This window comes from Diceros bicornis, chromosome 3 (genome assembly GCF_020826845.1).
Source record: "Diceros bicornis minor isolate mBicDic1 chromosome 3, mDicBic1.mat.cur, whole genome shotgun sequence".
Lineage (NCBI taxonomy): Eukaryota > Metazoa > Chordata > Mammalia > Perissodactyla > Rhinocerotidae > Diceros > Diceros bicornis.
In genome coordinates, this window is record NC_080742.1 from 55,357,319 (window position 1) to 55,380,900 (window position 23,582).

The 23,582-nt window shown below is 48.5% G+C and overlaps 1 protein-coding gene across 3 annotated transcripts in view; it reads left to right on the forward strand.

Annotated features, from left to right (window-relative positions):
- ADCYAP1R1 (ADCYAP receptor type I) overlaps window positions 1–4,828 on the forward strand; it is a 55,243-nt gene extending 50,415 nt beyond the window's left edge. For all 3 annotated transcript variants that reach the window (XM_058527800.1, XM_058527781.1, XM_058527790.1), the window contains 3 exons: window positions 36–165; window positions 1,491–1,532; window positions 3,661–4,828. In XM_058527800.1, the coding sequence (XP_058383783.1) occupies window positions 36–165; window positions 1,491–1,532; window positions 3,661–3,849 (361 nt within the window). In that variant the 3' untranslated portion in view covers window positions 3,850–4,828. The remainder of the gene's footprint in view (window positions 1–35; window positions 166–1,490; window positions 1,533–3,660) is intronic.
- Window positions 4,829–23,582: the final 18,754 nt, after the last annotated feature.

The window sequence follows — 23,582 nt, forward strand, 5'->3', positions numbered from 1 at the left end:
CACAGCCCCTGGAGCAGAAGTCTTTCTCCCGACAGACGGCTGGCCCGGTCCACTCTGCTGCTCATCCCGCTGTTTGGCATCCACTATACAGTATTCGCCTTCTCCCCGGAGAACGTCAGCAAGAGGGAGAGACTCGTGTTTGAGCTGGGGCTGGGCTCCTTCCAGGTAGGTGTGGCACGTGTGGAGGGCAGAACCCACAGGGAGCTAGGGCCCTGACCCCTAACTTGCTGGTGGTTCTAGAAACTTCTTTAAATTTCTTTAACCCAGACTCAGCCTCCATGTTTCTGTCTCTGAAATAAGAGTACTAAAATAGAAGGGAGCTGGGAGAGCCCCTCTGCTGTCTACCCTCTGGGCTCCTATGAGGAGACACTGCTGTCTTCTTGTCGCTGCATCTGACATCCTGAGCCAGGCCCCCCTTGGGTGATCTAAGACGGCAGCTCTGCATCCCTCACTATTGGCCTGGGTGTGGGCGGAGTGTCCCCAAGAGACCTGTGTCTACTTCCTGACTTCAGCCTGTAGATCATGCACTGCATGAGTGCTGGAGCTCTGTCCTACCCAAGTCGAGGTCCCTAGCTCAGAACCTGGCTGCAGAGAGCTGAATGAGCTGAACAGCTGGATGAGCGAAGGGATAATAAATAAGTGATCCGAGGAATGAGAGAGTGGGTGCATGAAGGAATAAGCAGATGGGGTCGTGGACGAGTGAGTGAAGGAGCGAGTGACTTGGTGCGTGGTGAGTAAGTGAACAGAGGGGAGCACCAGTGGGTCAGTGAAGGCAGTGGCTCCCTTGAGCATCCCCAGGGTAGAGCGCCTTTCTAACCTAACTGTTTAAACAGGTATTTGACCTTGGTGGTCAGAAAGTTACTCTGTGTATCTGACTTCAGTCTCTCCCTCCTCTCGATTGAACTCAAGGTCATTTTATCTATTGTGGTTCTTAGCCTGGTGAGGCTGGGAGTTTTATAGACAAACCTCCAGCCTGGGAGTCAGAGCCTGGGTTCCTGTCTCAGCACAAGAATTCTAAATGCAAAGAATGCATATAAAGAATATGTGTAGAGTAGCCAAACACCTACTCTGTGCCAAGCACTTACTCATATGGTGTTTTATGTGTGCTGTGTATGAGAGTGTTGGGCTGAGGGAGGGCAGTGTGGGGAGGTGGTGGGGATAAAGACACAGGGGCATTCAGGGAAGGCTTTTTGTAGAAAGTGGGATAGAGCTGGCCCTTGGGAATGGGAAGGACCAAGAGAACGTGAGATGCAAAGCCAGGTGTGTCAGTGGGAGGGGACTCTCCCACCAGCCGCTTGGCTTCATGGGTGTGGCCACCTTGGTGGAGCAGAACTTGTCCTGTCTTACCCCGGATTCCTGGGCAGGTGGCCCCCATCCAGGTCATCCTATTTTTCTGCTTCTTGGTGTCCCTCCTCACTCCTGCCCCCTCCCAGCCCCTGCGTGGAAGGTCCCTTGCTGGCATCCTCATGTTGTTTGCTCTCTCTCCCTAGGGCTTTGTGGTGGCTGTGCTCTACTGTTTTCTGAATGGAGAGGTAAGACCCTGGCCCTCTGGCTTCTTAGTGATGGAGGTGGGGCATGCTGGGGAGCAGACAGGGGTGCAGCCTGCTGGCCGCACAGGACTTAGCCTCCAGACCAGGGCCCTGCCAGGCCCCCAGCACCTGTATGTGGGGGACAGCAGTGGTCTGACGGCCTCTTCCCTGTGCCAGAATTTCTCCCATTTTGCCGGCTGTGCAGCTGAGGCGCGGCCTCTGGAGTAGAGCTCCACCCATGAAGGCATCAACTGCTGAGTGCAGACCCACCTGGGAGGGCTCTCACCATAAGACACACCTTAGTAAACATGAACAGAAAGTGAGGAAGAGCAGGGCCCAGGGAGTGGTACCTACAGATCATGAGGCTGTGATGGGCAGGGGTGCTGAGTGGGGAGCTGCCAAAGTTCAGCACTGCCCCAGTAGTCCAGCCTGCCTGCCCAAACCCATCCCCTGTAGAGTGGGGATTATGGGGATTTGGAGAGACCCTGGGGTGAGGCCTGGAACCTTCTAGTAATGCTCCATCTCCAGAGCCATGGTCTTGGGGCCTCCTGCTCTAGCCTGTTAGCGTGATGCTTTTGAGCAGAGCCCAGAATAGAGGCGCTAAGAAGGGAGCTGGATGGGTGGATGGGTTTAGAGGGTGGGCAGGGGTCCTTGCACCAGTGCTTGGGTCTTGGCTGTGAGAAACGAAAAGATGAGGTCAGTGATCACCACGACAACCTATAGAGGGTCCCATAAGGACAGATAAGGAGAGACAGACGGGGCCCTGCAGGGAGTGGCTGGGAGAGACAAGAAGTGGGAGTACATGGAGTTCGTCAAGGGCCTGCGGTGGATGTGGGAGCTAGAACTGGAGGGGGTGGGTACCCCTACTGCCTCCAGTCGTACAGTTGTGCACTGCACAAAGTGCTGGACTGCGGGGGCGTGTGGGAGCTGAAACTGGGCATGCCCCGCACACACTGTGCTAAGAGCAGCATGGGGGTGTGTTTTCCCAGAGGGGTGCATCTCAGCCCTGATTGCATATTGGAATCCTGGGGAAGCTTTAAAACATGGATGCCTTGCCCCAGAGATTTTCATGTAATTGTTCTGGGGTATGGTCTGGGCATCTCGATTTTTTTTCCATGATTTTTTCCAAATGATTTTTTTATTGTGATAAAATATACATAACATAAAATTTGCCATTTTAACCACTTTAATGTGTGCGGTGCAGTGGCCTTAAGTACATTCACATTGTTGAGCAACCATCACCACTGTACATGACCGGAACTTTTTCATCACGTCAAACTGAAACTCTGTGCCCAGTAAACAATCACTCCGCATTCTCCCTTCCCCCATCCCCTGGGAACCACTGTTTTATATTATGTCTCTATGAATTTGCCTACTCTAGGTATCTCATATAAGTGGAATCATGCAATATGTGGACTTTTGTATCTGACATTTCACTTAGCATAGTGTCTTCAAGGTTCATCCATGTTGTAGCATGTATCAGAATTCCATTCCTTTTTAAGGCTGAATAATATTCCATTATATGTATATACCGCATTGTTTTTCCATTTATCTATTTTTTTATTGAGGTCACATTCTTTTATAACATTGTATAAATTTCAGATGTACATCATATCTTGACTTCTGTGTAGATTGCATCGTGTTCACCATCAAAAGTCTAGTTGCTATCTGTCACCTTACACGTGTCCCTTCACCCCTTTCCCCCTCCCTCCCGGGCGTCTGGATTTTTAAAGCTCTCCAGGTGATTCTAATGTGCAGCCCACTGTTAATAGTCAGTGACAGTGGAGATCCTTGCCCTGATCTGTCTCTAAGGGCTGCTTTTTAAAGAAGACCCTCTGGGCTGGTCTTTGACTGTGGAACACTAACGGCCAGGAGCAGAGGCCCACAGACCACTAGAAGCCATTGAGGGCCTTGCTCAGACGGTGACCTGGGAAAAGGACCAAGGGCAGCTCCTCCAGGCATTCCTTTCCCATTGGTGACCTCCAGGGCTGCAAGCTGCAATTTGGGAGTCAGCCAGGTGCTGCTGGAGGGGCCAGTGCCAGCCTGGGAAGGGCCCCTGGACAGGGCAGGTGGGTGGATGAGGTTGGAGAGGATGTCCGTCCGGAGTAACGGCCCCAGTTGCTCCCCGCAGGTGCAGGCGGAGATCAAGCGCAAGTGGCGGAGCTGGAAGGTGAACCGCTACTTCACCATGGACTTCAAGCACCGACACCCGTCCCTGGCCAGCAGCGGGGTGAATGGCGGCACGCAGCTCTCCATCCTGAGCAAGAGCAGCTCCCAGATCCGCATGTCCGGCCTCCCGGCCGACAACCTGGCCACCTGAGCCCACGTCCCCCCTCCTCTCCTCCATACACAGGTTGGGGCTGCAGGTGGGCGTCGGCCCACACGTGCTGCGCCTTTTCTCTCCCTTCGGGCAGGCCCTGGGCTAGAAGCTGGGCTCCCCGAGGGGGGAGAAGGGTGCAGGGCGCTGGCCCCATCCCCACCCACCATGGGCCCTTGGGCTCTGACCCCACACATGTAAATACTCCTCAAATTTGGAAAAGTCATCCCATCTCTACCCCTTCACCCAGTGTCCCTGTTCACCTGATGCAGCTCCCCAGCTCCACCCCACCCCGTCTCCACCAGCCTCAGTGATCGCCTGACCCTGTGTGTGAGGCCTTGTGAGCTGAGCTGATGACCTTGCTTTGGAGGGCTTGGGGTGGGGCCTGCCTGACAGCCCCCCACAGTATGTGACTCTCCATGTGGACTCCTTGAATCTGCTCACCACCCTGGGGCCCTTCTCAGGCCTGACCCAGTCCCTGAGGCCTGCCAGAGGTCCAGCCTGGATGGCCAGTGTCCTTCAGCACAGGCCAGATCTGAGGCTCCCTCATGCTCACCCAACATCTTGGTGTCCAGGTGCCCAGCTCCTGGGTATCAGGGCAGTGGGGCAGCTCTAGGGCTCTTCCAATCAGAGACTTCAGTTTGAGTGTGGGGCTAAGGGTCAGGGAAAGTTCTGGTGCTTTTCATTTGGCCCAAGAAAAATTACTGAGAGCCAGAAATGTGGATGTGCTTGGAAAGGAGATGGGAAGAGTTTAGGGTGACTTATGGAAGAAGACCTTCATCATCCACATTATTTTACCCCTGACTCAAGGTGGATGGGGTTCATCTGGGAGCTTCCCTTCTGCCCCTCCCACCCTCAGGCATCAGCTGCAGAAGGTGAGAGATGGATGCTCCACAAAGACTGCTCCCCAACCATGCCTACCACATGGAGCCCCTAACCCTCCCCTCCCCATCTCCCCTCAAGTCAAAGCCATGACTAGGATGAACCAGCCGCCTTCCTGTGACGTCAGTGAATCCTGAAGCACCTTACACCTCCATGTGCCCAAGTCCAGGGCCCAGGGCTCCCCCTCACCCCCAAACCCCATGGACGATGAGGAGCCCCAGCCACCAGCTCCTGAAATCTCTCTGAGACCTCTGTGAAGACTCACCTCTGTGTGCTCTTGATGTTGAATCACCACAGATGCTAGGGTGTCCTGGGGTGTCGGGAGGGGAGCCACGCCCACCATGCCCGTTAGCAGATGCCGCTGATGGGAGGAGTGGCTGCACCCCAACGCCTGTCCTGGCTCCACGACACAAGTTGCAAGACCACAGCCTAAGAATTTAAAATGGGGCAGAACCAGGTTCGGAGAAGGCGGAGGAAAGTTCTAGAGTGCCATGGCCCATGTGTGGGGCCCACTTCATTCCATGTCAGCTTTCTGCATTCTGTCCAAGTGTGTTTGCAGACTCGTGGTCATCTTCTGGAATCCTTGGGGAGTTTGGATCGAGGGGGATATTGCTTTGCTTAGATTTATAAAGAGGAAGGGCCTGGGGCACTTGGGGAACTGTTTCTGGAGAGGCCTTTGAAGTGACTGGAGAAGGGCTTAGCTGCTTAGTTTAGAGTCCTGTGTCCTTGGCCAGTGAAGGACTGTGGACCCCGTGTCTTTGGCAAAGCCAGAGAGAGGAAGGGAGCTATCGGTCCTTTCCCGGCATGTTTGGTGACTCAGGCTGGCTATGGCCCCTCCATCCTGCACCTGGCCGTGTGATCCCCTACCCCTTGTCTGGGATCCATGTGTGTTACCCAAGCAGGTGTCCACTGGCCACCTTGCGTTTTAGACACCCTTGGGGGGCCTGAACTGCTTGGAAGGAGCCACAGGCTGGGATTCAGAGACATGAAATCTGCTCCAGTCGGGCTCAGACTGCTGAGGCTGTGGACACAGGTCTCCCTGATCTGGGCCTCAGTTTCCCCATTCGTGAGATGAGGCGACTGCTAATGCTTCTGTAGGCTCTGTATTTCAGCAATTCTCCAGTTCAAGACAGGCAGGGAAAGGACATGCATTCTTATTATATGTATCACCGAAAGTATGAAAGTGTGTATGTTTGTGTATGTGTCGAGGGAGGGGGAATGCTGTTTATTATCCCTTTCTTAGATGTGGAACGTCTGTCTCTTCCATTTGGACGCCACGGTGGAAGTTGCTGGGCCGGAGGGAAGGATCAGGCCGGGGACAACTGGACAGGTGCCGTGGGCATGATATGCAGAGCCAGCCGTGTCACTGGCCGGGACAGGGTGCCACGACTGAGTGGGCAGTGGCCACCTCCAGATCCTAGGAGCCATCCTCTGAGTATTACGGGCCCTGTTTCCTCGTCCTCGCCCCCACCAGCAAGTCTGCTTCACTGTGGAAGAAGAGGCTTTGACTTTATACATATATCGTTGCAAAACAGCAAAAACAAAATCAACTCCAAGCTCCATGTACTGTGTTGCCGTCTGAGCCCTGGGCCTGCTGCCTCGTAGAGGTTCCAGGTTCCTGGTGGTTTGTGGGTTTGTTTTTCTCTCCGAACGAATTATTGGCAGTCTTGTGACCCGATGTACCCGATGTATTCTGAAGGTTCCAAGAGGTTAGGCAGCTGGCCTTCAGGACCACAGGCAGTGGAGGGACAGCAGGAGGTCCTGGCAAAACCCTTCCCTCCCCGACCCTTTGTTTTCAAATCTGTGAAATGGGCAATAAGACTAGGTGATTTGTATAGCCCATTGCATCTCTGGAATTATCTGTCTAAACACCAGCCATCTCCTGGGAGTGGGCCTCAGGCAAGGGTTGTCTGGACCAGGAAAGGATAAATCTTGTAGAGGGAGGAGGGAAGGGTCGAAGACCTTGGGATTGGTTAGGCTCCATGTCTCTAGGAGATGACTACCAGGAAGGGGGTTCTTCGTGTTCTATGCAATCCTAAAGGACAGAACTCACCCAGGGGAGGCTGAGTTCTCCTTGGAATGAAGAAATCTCATCTTCTATCATGACTGCCGCGCCATGGAACAGGCAGTGACAAGAAAGTCTCCATCCCGGGGAAATGAGACTCCAAATCAGGGATGCTGAGGCTGTCAGGGAGCCTGTGAGGGGTCAGAGTGTGGGATTTGAGGGTTCGGTGGCACCCAGCATGATGGGCTTCATGACTCCCCACTGTGCGTCAGGCCAGGCCACATTCTGTCTCAGTGGGCAGCTCCATGACCCTCCTTGACACATGCAGTTGTCTGCAGTGATTCCTTCTCTAACCCCTACCACTTCCCAAGTCGACTTCTCTGGGGAGTGGGGCCAGGGAGCTGGAAATATACCCGAGTCCATCATCACCCACCAAGGGCGCTGGCTCTCCTCGTTCATCTGACCTTTTCCCTTCCCAGAAGGAAAGCCAGAAGAGGCTTTCTTTGTAATTCTGTGAATACCCTTGACCCCTTCAAGGCCACTCCCAAGTGAAAGCAGTGAGTGCTTTGTCGTCATTAATTCCTACCTGAGCCCAGAGACTGGAAGCGCACTGGAAGACCCTGAGCAGGGAGCGGGGGACCTGGGCTTCTCCCAGCTTTGCCTTGGTCTGCTTGGCCTTGACTCCTTCCCCGTGTATCCTTGGGGAGACTGTCAAAGTACTAGAGCTGGGAGGAGATTTGGAGATCTGCAGGTCAAACCTCCTCATTGGGCTGATGAAAAACTACTTGGAGATGGGCAATCCAGTGTGCTTTACACACCTGAATGAGGAAGTGAGCCCACCACTGTGTGCCCAGCCCTGCACATGAGCCAGAAGGAGACTCGCAATAAAGCTTCCATACGGAAAACATTCAGTCTTGCGCAGGAGAGGGGTTCTGGCTACAGAAGTCGTTAGGACTCCTGCCTGCAGAGGAGCAGTGGAGTCAGTGTGGCGCGGGGTGACCTGCGTTCTAGCCTGGGCCTCGCCACCTGCTCTGTGCTACAAGGCTGAACCTCTCTGCGCCTCTGCTTCCTAATCTAGAGAAATGAGAAGACACGATTGGTGGCCTGCCCCACAGAGATGAGGTTGAAGGGAGATGCCTTTGTGTGTGAAAGGGCTTTGGAAACTACACGAGTGTGGGCTGGTTACTGGGGTGAAGGCCTCTGAAAGGGACTCTGTGCTGTTTGTCAACTGCTTTGAGCCTTCCTGGGTTAACCTTTGCCCCATTTGTAAAACCACCAGCACTGGGGGCACGAGGGAGGCCAGGGGGCTCTGATGGATGCAGAATTCCAGGTTTATCTCCGTCAGCTGATTAGTTAGTTCTTGCAGTTAAGATGGGGAGGCTTCCACGTGGGTGATGTCAGCGTTTCCATGCCACCCCCATGGGAATCCTTCAAGGATCTGGGACATCCCTCAAGTGGGCCGTGTGCCCATTCCTTCTCTTTTCCCTGAACTTGAGGTCCTGGGACATGTCTGCTTGGCCACGTGTGTCTTGTCTTATGCCTGTTTTCTGTAGCTTTGCCTCCGTGAGGGCTGGAGTGGGGAAGCCCCTGGCATCCCAGACATGGCTGCAGGCTCGCTTGTGGGAGCCAGGCCTGCCTGGGCTTCGTCTCCCACCGTAAAGATAAGCTCCACAGACCTCACTGCTACTGCTGCCGCCGTCAATGCTGTGCTCACAACCTGTCCGGGATTTTAAGGATGTCAAACTGCTGTAGATGACTCAATAAATGTCTTATCATTTTTCCTGGTGACTGTAACTTGTCATAAATAGAGGGAGGAAAGGAGGTGGAAGGGGAGGAAATCTGATCACCCAGAGGAATCTAGTCTACAAGGTCATGTGGCCTTTTAGATTCCAAGGGAGAGGTTTGAGAATGGGCCTGAATGAGGTTAGAATAGACTTGCAAAAGTATTCCAAGTCCTGACCTCAAAAGGACCTGCAAGGGTCATGCAACTTGAGTGGAACCAAGGTCATTTGGATGTTTTGGGTTCCTAGAAATGGAAGCAACTCACCCCGCAGTCTTTGATGTCTCATGGCCTTCATATTATTTTATGAGAGTGGCCACTAGATATCCCCAAAGCTTGCCTACGGTAAGCATTTCATTCCAGCTAACGACAGGTACATCATTGGCTGCCAGAGCCCCACCCCTAAGGCTTCTGGATATTCAGAGCCATCAGCTCCTGCCAGACCAGATAACCAATTCCAGGTAATCCCCATTTCCTTGAGGTTCTGTTGATTGTCATACCCTCCGGTGCCCATTTTTACATTAGTCGGATTTTTTAGTTGCTAGCAACAGAAGATAATTTGGTTGATAAATCAGAAAAGGAATTTAGGAGAAAGATATTGTGTAGCTCGTAGAATTATTGTGAGGCTGGAGAAACCAGAAAAGCTGTCTCAAGCCATATTATGCTGTGGAACTGATGAGGAAGCTTTGGATTACTGCTGCTCCCAGTCCACTGATGTCTTTTCTGGGCCAACTTTACAATTACCATTTTTGAAAGCAGATGACTTTCCTGCCATTCTCGCCAGAAAATCAGATCCCACACGCAGTCTCTTTCCTCAAGTTGCTCACTTCTGAATCAAAGTCTCTCAAGAGTCTCTTGGGATGGCTGTGTTCTAGCTGAAAGGGAGGCTGGAAATTTGACTTTTCTGGATTCTACCTTTGGGAGGTTGGGCTCATAAGTCTGGAAATTTTCTCAATTTGACAATAGTATTAAAAAGTCCTGAAATAATAAATGCCCACCATAGCAGACCTAAGGTCTACAGCAGTTGCAGGCCAGCTCCCTCCAGTGATCAGGTGGGCCACTCTGAAGAAGTCAAGCCAATGAAAAGATGAATACCAACCCAATATAACATGTGAGCCCTACGAAGATAGGACACTCACCAAATGCACCCAGGTGCCTTGTGGGGGTGTTACCCAGCTGGGAGGCTAGCTAGTTCTGCTTCCTGATATTGCCCCTGCTCTTTCCTTTCCAGGTTCACCTCTTCTTTCAATCCTAAAGGAAATTACCAGGCTTTGTCATATGACCCATTTAGCAGATATCTTGAGCTGCTTCCAAAATGGAACCTACCCTCAAAGGGTGAAAATTAATCTTCTTGTGTGTCTGACTATGCTGACTGCTCACACAGAAGACTTCCCTAGTGTTTAGAAAAATATTCTCACCAGTGTGACATGATAAATTGAGGTTCTATGTGTTTCATTCTTAAGAGAGAGGTCACATTCAAGAAGCAAATATAAAGAGCCAAAAATGAATAGGAAGTCTTGAATTCCATATTAGACTTGAATTTCTTGGCAACTGTGAAGGTCATCAAACTACTTAGTCCTTATCAGCACTTATTAAATTCTGTTTTCTTTATTTATTCCCCCAAATCAGTCAACTATTCTAGCCCTCTTTTCTCCCAAGCCCCTTAAAAGAATGTCTTCGACCCTGGATATTCCTGATGATGCTCTTTGCACCTGCGAGTGTGAGCAATTTCTCTTGGGTGCACAGTGGTTCTCAAGCTTTAGCATGCATCAGAATCACCCAAGGGGTTGTTAAAACACAGATTGCTGGATCCACCCCAAGATTCTCTGATCCAGTAGGTCTGAGGTGGGGCCTGATACTGTGCTTTTCTAAAAAGTTCCCAGTGCTGCTGCTGCTGCTGGTGTGGAGACAATACTTTAGGAACCACTGCTCTAGACATTCTACCTGAGGACACCTGCTGGGCACCACAGTCCCTTTTTGTGAAACTTGGGGCTGGACAGTGATTAATTTCCCAGGAGGGGGACGACAAGCACGGACATAGCAGCATGAGCTTTAATTGACTTTTCTTCCCAGGCCACTGTCTTAGGAACAGGAGGCAGAAAGGTCCAAGAGGAAATCAGCCCATAGATGTCCATTTAGTCTCAATCAAAGGAGGTATCTGACCATCTCTAAATCAACTAGGATTGAGTTCAGTGGACTAGAAAAGAAAAACTCCTATAAAAAGTGGCTTAAAGAAGATAGAAGTTTATTTTTCTCACATGAAAGAGGTCCAGAGCTAGGCACTCTGGAATTGGTATGGTGGCTGTGTGGTCTCCCTAAGGACTCAAGCTTCTCCCTTTCTGCTCCTCCGTCCTTAGCATATGACTTTCAGTCTCAAGTCACCTCATGGTCCAAGATGGCTCCTGGAGGTCTAGATGTCCCCAGGCTCAGGAAGAAGTGAGAGAAGACAAAAGAGCCCTCCTCCTAGTTTTGTCATTTTCTTTTACGATGCCTTATATCTGCTTACATCTCACTGGCCAACAGTTAATCACAAGGCCACACTTCACTGCAAGGCAGGCAATGTATGCACCCCTAATAAAATTGGAAGGAGAGAATGGATACTGGCCTGCAAATAGTAGTTTGAGCCATAGTCTCAAACCCCCAAATCTTCAGGAGTTCAGGTAGTGTGGTCACTGAGCTCATCCACACCTATGAAAAACCAGAGGCTGAGTGATTCCATTGACGTCCCACTCTGCTACACTGGGGACAAACTAGGGTATGCATTCTCCAACCTGGACCGTACAATGACTCTAGAGGGTCCCCGGTCAAGATCGAAGGAACTGCTTATGCCCACCCATAGGAACCTACTCTGGTGTGAGGTGTGAGGACATGTCTGCATCAATTCTGGTTTCCTCCATCCTTCTTGCTTTCTCATGACCGCATTTCCTGAGTGGATTCTGCTTCCTCATGGCTTCTAATGTATTTAATCTCTTTTTAACTTGAGGGATCATCAGAGCAGTGATGTAGTTATGTAGTTCACTTGTTTTTTTGGTCTTTTAATTTCTGCCAGTTGCCCTCAAGTGGACTCAATTTAAGTGCTTCTGAGCCTCCCGACTTTGTTAGACTGCCCCCTGGTGGATGCCCATTGCAGCTGTTCTTCTAGTCTGAATATAGAGATGGCTTCTTCCCCTGTCCTGGATGCACGATTATGAATTTGACGTATGAAACTCAGTCACCAAGAGCTCTTCTAACTTTTAGGATGTGGTCTTGTAAATGCTCAGGTAGAGATAATTGTCCAGGCCTCTGAAATAATTCTTTCTTAAATTTCTATAAAGGAGAGGCTTAAGGGTGTCAGTCTTTTTAGAAGGAGGATGGTATATGCCTTTCATTTATTCAACGAATATTTGTTGAGCATCTAACTCTTCATTTAACAAATATTTCTGGAGTGCCTACTATGTGCCAGGATCTGTTCTGTCACTGGTGAGCATCACAGATAAGGGCCCTGCTCTCCAGAGCTTACATTCTAAGGAAAGAAGGAAAGAAGTGAGATGACTTCAGAAAGAGGAAAGTGTTATGAAGAAAATAAAGCCATTGATAAGTAGGGAGTACTGGGGGTGTGGTTATTTTCGATAGGGAAGCCAGGGAAGGCCTGTCTAAGATGCAGACATTCGAGCGCCTGAACACTCTGCTCCTCCCAGCCTCGTTAGCCCATGTCCTGTGGATCCCTGCAAACACCCAGGAGAAGAGCATTCCACGTAGAGGGCCCAGCAAGAATAAATGTGCTGAGGTATGAAATAAATGAACATGTTCAAGGAAGGGTGTACTGCTTTCCTAGGGCTGCCTAACAATTACCATAAACTGGGTGCCTTAAAACAACAGAAGTTAATTCTCTCACAGTTCTGATGGCCAGAAGTCTAAAATTAAGGTGTTGGCAGGGCAATGCTCTCCAGAGGCACTAGAGGAGAATCTGTTCCATGCCTTTCTCTTTGCTTCTAGTGTTGCTGGCACTTTTTGGCATTCCTTGGCCTGTAGACGCATCACTCCAGTCTTTTCCTCAGTCACCACATGGCTTTCTCCCTATATGTATGTCCATGTCTCTCTGTCTTCTACTTTTCCTATAAGAACACCAGTCATATTGGACTTAGGACCCACCCTAATCCGGGGTGACCTCATATTAACTAATTACATCTGCAAAGACCTTATTTCCAAATAAAGTCACACTGATAGGTACTGGAGTTAGGACTTCAACTTGTCTTTTAGGGCACACAATTCAATACACATCAAAGGGCAAGAAAGTTTGAAGCTTCCCTGGTCTGAGCTGGCACATTGCTTTGACTTAGATTATTTGGAAGAGGTGGGGGTTGATAATGGAATTGTAGGGCAAGAGGGGCTTACAGCCTCCTCTCACCCACCGTTGCATCTTGGCACCACCAACGTGTTTCAGTAAAAAATATGTATCAGCTCTGACCAACCCTGGCCCTGGTATGTTCCTTTTTGAGCATTGCTCATATTTCTCAGGGAAGTTGACTGACTCCTAGGATTCCATTGCCTGCCAGATCACAACACCCGCAGCAGCATCCAAGTCCTTAGGGGGCCCAGTCTCAGCCAGTGAAACTGGATGCAATTCATTCAAGTGGGCTGGAAACTTACTTCCTCTCACTGTCCAAACAACCCCAACTTTCAAAGAAACTGAGTGCCCATTTCAAAGCAGCAACAAAAGCAAACCAAAACAATATTGTGATAGTCAGCCACACTTACTCATGGATGCTGGAAGACTCATAAAAACCATCATTCACATCTATTTCAACTCATATAGACTGTCACATGGGGATTTGGGAGTGAAGCCTCCATGTTAGTCAGCTTATCCCCCATGAACTTACTGGGAAGAGTCTTTGTTCTGGCCCTCAGGGCTCTCTCTCAGCCCACCTATCTCAGTCACTCTCCTCTCTCTTCCCCTTCCAGACAGCCCCTACCTCAGTCTATTCTATTCTTGCTACCTCCCCTCCTTCACCTCTGGCCCATCCTCTCTGACCTTGATGTAGACTCAGAAACAGCTTGGTGGTCAATGTTTTGCTTGAGGTAATGCACTCTTGGTGCCCCTGTCTTTTGGGTTTCCCTGACACTTGGGAGTCATCTGTGGTTTTCTCCTCAATCCTCTTCTCTTTAGACATTCTCTCCATGGGCAAAAGCATCCATTCCTATGCATTAACCATGACCTCCGTTGGTACTCCCAACTCTTCATCTCCGATCACAACCTACTGGCACAGGCAGGGGCTTGTGCAGTAAGTACCATGGAGAGAGCCGAGAGAACTTCAGATCCAGCACCACAGACAGTTCCGTGATTCTGCACCTACTTGAGAGTCGAATCTCTGAGTGGCCAATTTATCTGACATGAACAAAGGCAGATCTATGTTGTATGGGGCTTGAAACTCATATAAGCTGGCGGGAAGCAGGGGGGAGGGGGTCCTCTTTAATTAAAAAAATGCAAATATTTAAATTTAAAGTTAAGTATAAAAATGAGTTTTGGGTTTAGAATGAGAAGAGTTGACAACCGTCATAAATATTACAAAATCCAGAAAAATAACAATATTTGTATTAATTACTCTATGATACTTTTTGCCCACTTTTTTGGCTGTGTATTCTTTGATAATATTTTTATTGGACAACAATTTTTATATCATTTTCTACACACATAATTGAAACATAACTCAGTTACATAATTAATCAAAATAGGTGTTTTATTATTGATAGTTTGGACTCAGCACCAATGAGAACAGAATCTTCCACTTAATATTTTATATATCTGATTATTGGAAGATTTTTTTCACAGACTAGTGCCTGGCTCCATACATGTCAAACTTTGTTTCTCCATCATTTCTCACAGTGCAGACACTGTATGACATTTTCATACTATGATATGATCTCTGGCCCTCTGCCTTTGTCTGTAATGCTGAGTGGAATATAGGAGTATTCCTGGATGGATAGTAACAGTCTGACTATATAACGAAGCAGCAGTGCACTACTTAATTGTAACCCAAAGTGAACACATCTCTAGCTTAACTCCCCCTTAGCCAGATCCCCAAAATGCTCATAGTTCAACGTGACCCAACATGTGAGACAGTATTTGGTGTTCAGTCTCTTGTAACCTACAGGGTCTTGACTGTTAGAGGCATCGGATATACCTGGGGGAGGGGTTTGGTAAGTAAACTTTTCCAAGAGAATTGCTCTTGAGCCTGAGTATTAATGATAAGAAGAAAGGAAAGAAACAACATTAGAGGCAGAGAAAGTAGTGGTAGCAAGGACTTCTTCACTTTCTTCTGAAATGCTTTCCATGAGTCCAAATCTGGTTAAATGCTTCTGATATTTTCTCATAAAATTCTGTACCAAAGCCACACTGAGTTTTGAGCACTCATCCAAGAAATAGTAATGGCACATCTATTAAGTTCTATGTGCTTTAGGTGCCTGGGACTAAAATCATGAGTTAAGGGTAAGATTTTGTCTTTTTATAGGGAATATGTTCTAATCAGGAATGCAGAAGATACACAGGCAAACAAATAATAAGATGATTTCAGGTAGTGCTATGTATAAAACGAAACAGGATAATGGGGTAGAGAGTAGGGGAATAGAGCAGATTTTAACAGGGTGCTCAGGGCAGGCCTCTCAAGAAGGTGACATTTGAATTGATACCTGAAAGACAAGGAGATGGGCATGTGAGGATCAAAAGAGCAAGGATCTGGAAAGTGCAAAGATCCTGAGGTAGGAACAAACTTGGTGTTTCTAGAAACAGAAAAAAAGACCAGTGTGGATGGAATGTTTGGTGGACAAGGCTGGTAAGCAACCTTCAACTCCCAACACGCACAAATGCTGGGTGAATTATGACGTATATACATATGTATATATTTAGAAATATAGCTGAACTAACACAAGAAAGGGAAATCTCCAGGTGATGGAAATAAGGAGAGATCTCAAAGATAAAGCAATGAGTGTAGCAAGTCAAGGAGAGGATCATAATGTTTGAGAAGTAGGCAGAGAGCAGATCATGTAGTGTCTTATAGGCCATGATAAGAAATCTGGAATATTTCTCAAGTGCAATGGCGAGTCTTGGGAGAGTTTTAAGCTGGAGAGTGAAGTAGTGCAGTTTATATGTTCAAATCACTCTGGCTGCCTTGTAGAGTGTAGGCTGGTCCAGAGGCTGCTGCCATCGTCCAGATGAGAAGGATGATCTCTTAGATTAGAGTGGAGCTGTAGCAGGGAGATGGTGAGAAATGACTGGATTTGGGGTATTTGGAGCTCAAGCCAACAGGAGTTGCTCTTGGGTTGGGGATGGTGAGGGAGAGAAGATGATGCTCAGGTTCTTGGCTTGAGCAACGGGGGATGGTGGTGACATTAATGAAGATGCAGAGGATAGCTGAGCAGACTGCAGAGGAAACTCAAAGTGTTCTGTTATATGAAGGTCAACTTTTATTGTCATTGATTCTGTCAGTCAGGAGTCAGGAAAAGAGAACCCATTCTGGGTATTCCAAATATGAGGGATTTTAATAGGGGGCGTTAGAGGCTCACAGAACTACTGGAAAAGATGAAGGAAACATTCCTGACACCCTCAGCCCTTAGCGCCAGCATGGGTGGTTTCCCAGAGCTCACCTGGAAGCACGTTCGAATTTCATGGGACTCTGGGAAGTGCCACGGACTGTCTTAGGCTGCAGCAGTAAAGTGGGGGTCCCGAAAAGTGGCCCCTGGCTCTCTTCAGTGGTCCGTAGTGCAGAAGTGGGCTTTTCACAGGAGCTGCCCGGGAGACTCTCAGGTCCTGCTCATGCTCTGCCCCCGCCCCTCACTTTCCTGCAGGGCCTCTGGGGAAAGAAGGCCTCTCCCCGTCTCTAGCCCCCAGATTTCATGCACGAGCCTCTTGTTGGCATGTCTAACTCCTGCCTTATGGGGAAACACAGCCTGAGAAAGCAGTTCAGGGCTTCTCTGTGATGTGGTGGAGACCACCGAGGAGGCGACGATGATTCTGGTTGACATAGGAAAACCCAGGACATTGACATAGGAGGAAGACCAGGGGATGTAGTGACATGGAAGCCAAAAAAAGGCTTCCAAGAGGGAAGGAATGGTTGTCTGTATCAAGTGCTATTCCTGACGTATAAAGTTGAGGATAGAAACCAGCAGCCGGCTTGGGGGAGAATGGGTCTGTTAGGAGTCACCCCCAGGCTCCATAGGGATAGGCCCCAGTGCTTGTAGGAACCAGAGTGGCTTACCCCCATGACAGCCCAGGACTCATCCCCGCCTCCCCAGGGATTCGAGACCTAGAAGTCACCTGATGGTGGCAGGACAGGCAGCTGGCATGAAAGGGGATTGGTCACTTTGCTGTCCTTATTGACCCTGGTTATTAGGGGCAGGCCCCAGCACCTTTAGGAACCACAGGCCTCTCTTGCCAAAATCCTGGCTTCACCCCAGGCTGCCCGTGGTTCCAGAGCTGACACCAGGCTACAGAAGGGACTGGGTGGAGGAGAAGTGGCAGCTGGCCTGGGCAGGGTGGCTCAGCTGAGAGTCTTCTCTTGCCTCCAGGATCGGTTGCGGTGGGCCCTTGTGATGGCAGAAACCACGAAGACTTCTCCTTTGAGAGCCCAATCCACACCCCTACCTCTTGGAGGCAGGAGGGGTGAATACCAGGCATGAGAATAAGGCCCTGGAGGCAATGGGGTGGTGGTAGAGAGGGCCCTGCCTGAGAAAGGGACCCACCATGTTTCAGTCCTTATTTGCCCCCAGGAAAGAACTTTGCTGGAGTGAAAAGGATGCAGTGGAAGGGGCGAGGCCAAAGACGGTGTGAATTTTATCTTTAGTCACATTTAAGGAAACACTGCCTTACATGGCCCACTCAAGCAATCAAAATGTTGGACCCAGCCCTGGCCCCCGAATGTCCACATCCTTGGCTTTGACTTGACCTCCACGATCCACTAGAGCCTCATCCCTGAATGGAGCCACACATGGAGTTCTGAGGAGAGAGGTCTCAATGCTTTGTGGGCCTGCGGGAGACCCAGGCTGCACTGAGCCTCCAGCGACACCACGGCCTGAGGTTGGGCCCTGGCCCACAGGGCAGGCAGCATGGAAGCACAAAGATAGAGTGCAGAAGAGAGGCCGCGTGGGCTCTGCAATGGCCTGTGAGTGGCCCTGCCTGTCATTCATTTGCACCACAAGCAGAGACATGCTTAAAACAGGTCGTGACACAACCAGTCATTTAACCTGAAAGGCAGCAAGTGAGGCAGCAGCAAATATAAAAAGCCCGGGGACTGATAGCCAATTCTTCCCCAGCCAAAACGTCTCTGGGCAAGTTCCCTGCTGTTGATTTCTTTTGGAGGAAAATCAGTGTGTGGGTCTGCACCGCCCTCTGTTGGTCACTCAATTATCAACAGTCCTGTACTCCCTCCTGGAAATCATAGCTCTTCTAGCACGGCGTTTTCTGCCAGCCAGGCTTGTTTCCACACAGTGACTCATACGTGAGATAATGCTGGGCAAGAGCAAGTTGAAATATTTACTATAATTAACATGGGGAGGAAAAACTTAACATCTTAAATCGCTGTGGGAAGACTGTGGCCTAGAGAGGGTTTTGCAGTGAGTATGACCCTTCGCGTCTCCTGTTGATGGAGCATACACTGACAATTTTTTCTGATCACACAGAAAATTTATTTCTGAAGACCACATAGATATAAGAAGCATATGTTTGGCATCACTTAGGAAGTGAATATGTGTCTAAGAACTTTTGCACTTAATTGTAAACAAGAGTATACTCATTTGTCCATTCATTCATTCCTCAGATTTTCATTGAGATGTTTGCGATGTCCTCCTTCCCATGCTTTGGGGGACATGAAGGTGAGAGAGATGAGGATCCTGACTCAAGGAGCTTGTTGTTTGTAGGGAAGTTAATAAATATGCTAAAAGAAGGCAAACAGGGAGTTGTGTTCTAGCAGATGCTGTTGGTGCCTGCGCCGGGCTCCTTCACCAGCCCAGCTGCTGCAGGGGTGAGCTGCTAATGGCGTCCACCTGCCCCCTTCTCCAGAAGATTGCTGATGGGATGCCTGAGGGGTAACTAACACCCCCACTCCCTCCACACTTCCCCTCCCGAGTGGTCTGTGGCCAGTGCCTGACGGGTGCAGGGGTACGACAGCCCAGCCCCCTTGCGTCTGGGTGGGACAACCTCTGTGGTGAGCATACACTCCAGAGCCCCCGGCAGGGTCAGGAGGAGGCTGATTCTGCTGAAAGGACATGTTTGCCCAGCTGCTTCCTCTGCCCCTCCCTGCTTTCCTCACCCCCCCTACAGTTTCTCCCAAGGGCATCTCCTCGATGAGTTACTTGCTCAAGATTCTCCATTTGAGATCTGCTTCTAGGGAATCCAGACAAAAACAGGAGCCATCGAAGAGGCCCAGGAAAGATGACGTCTAGTTTCTGGATCAGGGAAAGCTGGCTTTGAAGGTTAGGTTACATTTGAGCACATTAGAGCTATTCATTCATTCCACAAACACACATTGACAAGGGCCTCCTATGATCCGGGCACTCTTCCAGGCCTTGGGGGCACAGCACAGAATATGACAGTCTTGTTATCATTGGCACTTACATTCTAGTGGGGAGGGAAAGAAACAAGAAAACAAATGATGGAAATGAGATGAATTCAGGTAAGTTCTATAATGAAAATAAAACATGGTAACTAGTTAATGTCACCAGTTTTCTTTCCTACAAGTCTCCAAAAACTTACCCATGGGGACAGGGGATTCAGTTCAATCTTTCTCCCAATAGTTCTAATTCTTTACATCTAAGGATTCAGATTTCAGTCAGTGTTAACTCCTATTCATTTCCTGTTGTGGATGGTCATTTTAAACCATGGCATTGATCACCAAACATTTTTCAAACACTTGCAAAGTCTGTGTTTGGGATCTTGAAACATTCTCTAGATTTTCCAAATAATATTTAAAGCACTAAAGTATTTCATTTAGTCTCTGTATTCAGAGCAGAGAGTCCCTCTAGAGGACCAGGAATGCTGTAAATGGGTAGGAGGAAAGCCCCTCCATTGCTGGCGGTGAATACCTGTGGCCACCTGACAGATGGCCCAGGGGACAAGGGTAAGTGGGCCTTTCTGGGATCCCAGGCTCCACTGGCTCTGCATGGCTATCAATCCCGTTCTCCATGCTGATGTCCCAGAACCACAGTGTCCTTTGGTGCAATACGCCTTCCCAAGGCCTATCGCCTTAGGAGTTAAAACCTCCTCTCACTGGCCTGCAAGCTCTCCCAGGCAGGGGTGTGTTTTATGCATCTTCCTATGCCCCATGGACACAAAACAAATCTTATCGCACAGGAGTTAGCCAGTGACACTTGTGGAAATAAGAGAATCTCAGGGCCCTTTTTAATCCCTACTTGCCTGCTTTATTCTTCGTGATCCCCTGCAGCCAGTCCATAGTCCTCTCTCCATCAACAAGCCTCAAGCTCTTTCCAGCTGCCGTGCTTTTGCTCAGCCTGTTCTCCTGCTCAGTGGCTGCTTGGGTCACTGAAAGAAACCCCTGGGCTTTCGGGATCCCAGCCCTGCATTGGAATCCCAAAATGTGTGACTTAGGGCAAATGGCTTCTACATAAAAATCTTGCATACAGTGCACAGCTCCTGCCTGTACACAGTAGGTGCTCAACGTAGTTCATTCTCCAGCTCTCCCATCTTCCACCCAGTCAGTCCACATTTGAAATGTCTTCCTCTATTTCCATAACCAAACAGCATCCACCTTTTAAATCTCGCCTCCTTCACAAAGTATCCCATGATCACTGTGATACAGACTGACCTTATAGCCAACGTCATTTTTCTCTGATTTGTGTGGGATAGGATCTTCCTAATGCAGCAGTTAATAATCCTATGAGATTCAACATTCCCTTTACATCACACTTTTGGTTGTCATTAGGGCTTTTCTAAATATTCTGATCCATCTCTTTCTGGGAACAGACTTGGATGGCATTTACCCAAGGTCCTTGAAGTCAGGTGTGGCCGTGTGACATGCACTGGCCAATGAACTGTGAACAGAAGTGAGCCAGGCCACTTTGTGTTGAAGCCTTAAAGAGCCATGTAAGATCTGTCATGTTCTCGTTCCCTCTGCTGGAGCAAAGAACAATGTGGACATGTAATTTGTGCCAGAAATAAACTTTGGTTATTTTAAATCACAGAGTTGTTAATTTCTGCAACATAATGTAGCTCATTATGACCGATGCACCCATTTTAGTCTCCTAAAATGAAATTTATAGTATGTATGTGCGTGTATGTGTCTATATGCACATGCATATATATTTACTTAATTTTGTTTTAAAAGTGACATAATGGTCTAACTAAAATATAAAGGGGAAAGAAAGGGGCAGTAAATTGTAATGATATATATTCAGTAAGTAAATGCTCTCAGCTGACAACACGAGCAGATATAAAGAAGTAGGTGCTTATTCCTATACATCTGATCACATAAATACAGCAGCTGCAAGTGAAGACCCTTAGAGACGTGCTAGGAACCCAGACACCACTAACAGTGCTGTTATCACTGACACAATTGTCTAAAAATAGGAACAAATCTTCATCAAGTTTTTGATGAGAGTTTAATCCTCCCTTGATTAACAAAGATTTGCATTCCTGGGAAAATGCAATGTATTTTGAAACTATGCCCCAAATACTTTGCATTTAACTATAAACAGGAGTTGTGTTCGTGGTCCAGGTTTAAATGTAACCTACACTTGGCCCAGGTTTTAAGTAAAATCCTACATGTTTTTACCTACATGAAGATCTGTTAGGATATTGGCAAGTCGTGCAGGAGGTGGGACAATTCTTTATAGTGTGGACCTGCCCTGTAGACTGCAGGCTGGATACCATCCCTGGCCCCTGCTAGTAAATGCTAGTTGCACTCCAGCTCCAATTGCTGTGATGATCAAACAGGCCACCTCAAAATTTCCAAAGTGGCCCTCAGAGGCTGGTTTTTCCCTCCTTGAGAAGCACTGAAGTCTTTCTGAAGAAGGATGCTGCTCTACTCTTCTTCAGGCTGCCTAACACCACCCAGCACTAAGTTGGTTAAAAGTAGCTTCCTAACTCTCTTGAGCTGATTTTTTAAACTTGATTCTGTGAAGCTGATTTTTCTTCATTAGCACATGCTGAACGATTGCTCCTATGGTCTGATCCTCCAAGACTCTATCACTGATGGTGGCACCAGGACGTGTGATACAGGGCAGCACAGTGGTGCCCAGAGGGCTGGATAGGCAGATACCCTCTAGGCCAGCACTCTCAAACGCCATGGATATTTCCCAATCATCCCTAACTTTTCCTCATTTGGTTGTTGGAACTCATCACACAATTCCTTTTCCCATCCCCATGATGATCTCTGGGGTTTCCACCCCATCTCAGTGCCTTCCCGCTATTCCCAGTTTTATTTTTTTTATTATAATTTTTTTTTTTTGTGAGGAAGATCAGCCCTGAGCTAACATCCGTGCCAATCCTCCTCTTTTTGCTGAGAAAGACTGGCCCTGAGCTAAAATCTGTGCCCATCTTCCTCCACTTTATGTGGGATGCCGCCACAGCATGGCCTGACAAGCGGTGTGTTGGTGCGCGCCTGGGATCCAAACCTGGACCACCAGCAGTGGAGCGCGTGCACTTAACCGCTACACCATGGGGCCAGCCCCTGTTACTCCCAGTTTTAGATGGCCAGAACTTGGTTCAAGAGATAGTGATACCTGGGCTGGGCTGGCTAAGCTGAGGCTAGCTGTCCATGGGGAACAGGAGCACATTGCAGGCAGCACATGTTCTTAGCTGCTTCTGGAAAGGACGGTGTTCCCAGATTCTTGTGGCCTTCTGTGCTCTCCTCCTCCCCCAACCCATCATTCACCATACCTGGCTGACCTCCAGCTTTACCTTGGAGGGATTTCCCTCATGCCTTGTTTTCCATGGCTACATTTGAGAGCAAGATTCAGGAGGATTCTCCTCCACCAGGTGCTGCTATGCTTCAGCAGCTCACTTCCTGTTGCCATTGTTTTGGGAACCAGAGGATGCTGTTGGGGATAAGTAATCCCTGACCCCCATTTGCCAGTTTTGGGATTCTCTGAAAGGCTGATTGATAATCTGATACTTAAAAACTCTGTGCTCTGCTCTCCAACTTCAGAAATTGTGTTGGATTGTGGCCTTTGAATTGGCATCCTGCCCTTACAGTACCTGTCTCTTAGCAGCAGGCTCTTGATCTATCCTGGGTCTCAGCTGGGTGGCTACTTTCCTGACCTCTGCTTCCCAAAGTTAAACAACAGACTTGTGTTTGGTGGTGGAGGGTAGAACTCATCTGTTCCCTGCCTCCGGACTCCATTTCTGGCTAGCACTCCATGATGGCAACAGGCATTATCTCTGGCAGACAGCAGAGGGTGGGAGGAGACTGGCGATCTCATTTCTCTAATTTCTTTGACTCCTCTCTAGCCTGAATCTTATTTCCTGCCCTGTTTCCACTTTCTGCCTCTGTTCATACAGGCTTTAGTACTCGGCAGAAATTTAGCTTTTGCAGTTCTGTACAATGTTTGATTCTCTGATTCTAGACTTTATAGACCTTCTTAACAAGGGTAATTCCTGTTTCCATTCTCATCTCAGATAGGCCAGCTTGAGCCCAACCATATCACTTTCGTAAAGAAACTTACACAATAAAAAGAAATGGGAGAGGCTAAACTATCTAGGGATGTATAAACTATAAGGGATATATATAAACTAAGTATCTCGGGATATATACTGGTGTAATACAACTTTAAAGAAACCTAGGAAGTGATGACTATAAGTGAGGATGATTGTTAATTTGGGGACAGGGACAGGGCTGTGATTGGGATGCCACATAGAGGGGCTTCTGAAGTGGCTTGGGAAAGTTCCATTGATTTGGGTTCTGGCTATGAGGGTATTTACCTTATCATAATTTATTAAAGCTGTACATTTTTTTTTTAGTCTACATCTGTATCTTACAATAAAAAGTTAGAGCAAACAATTTCATCAGAAGGCAGAGATTGTCAGACTGGATTAAAAAACATGATCCAACTATATTCTCCCTATAGGAGACACACTTTAGATTC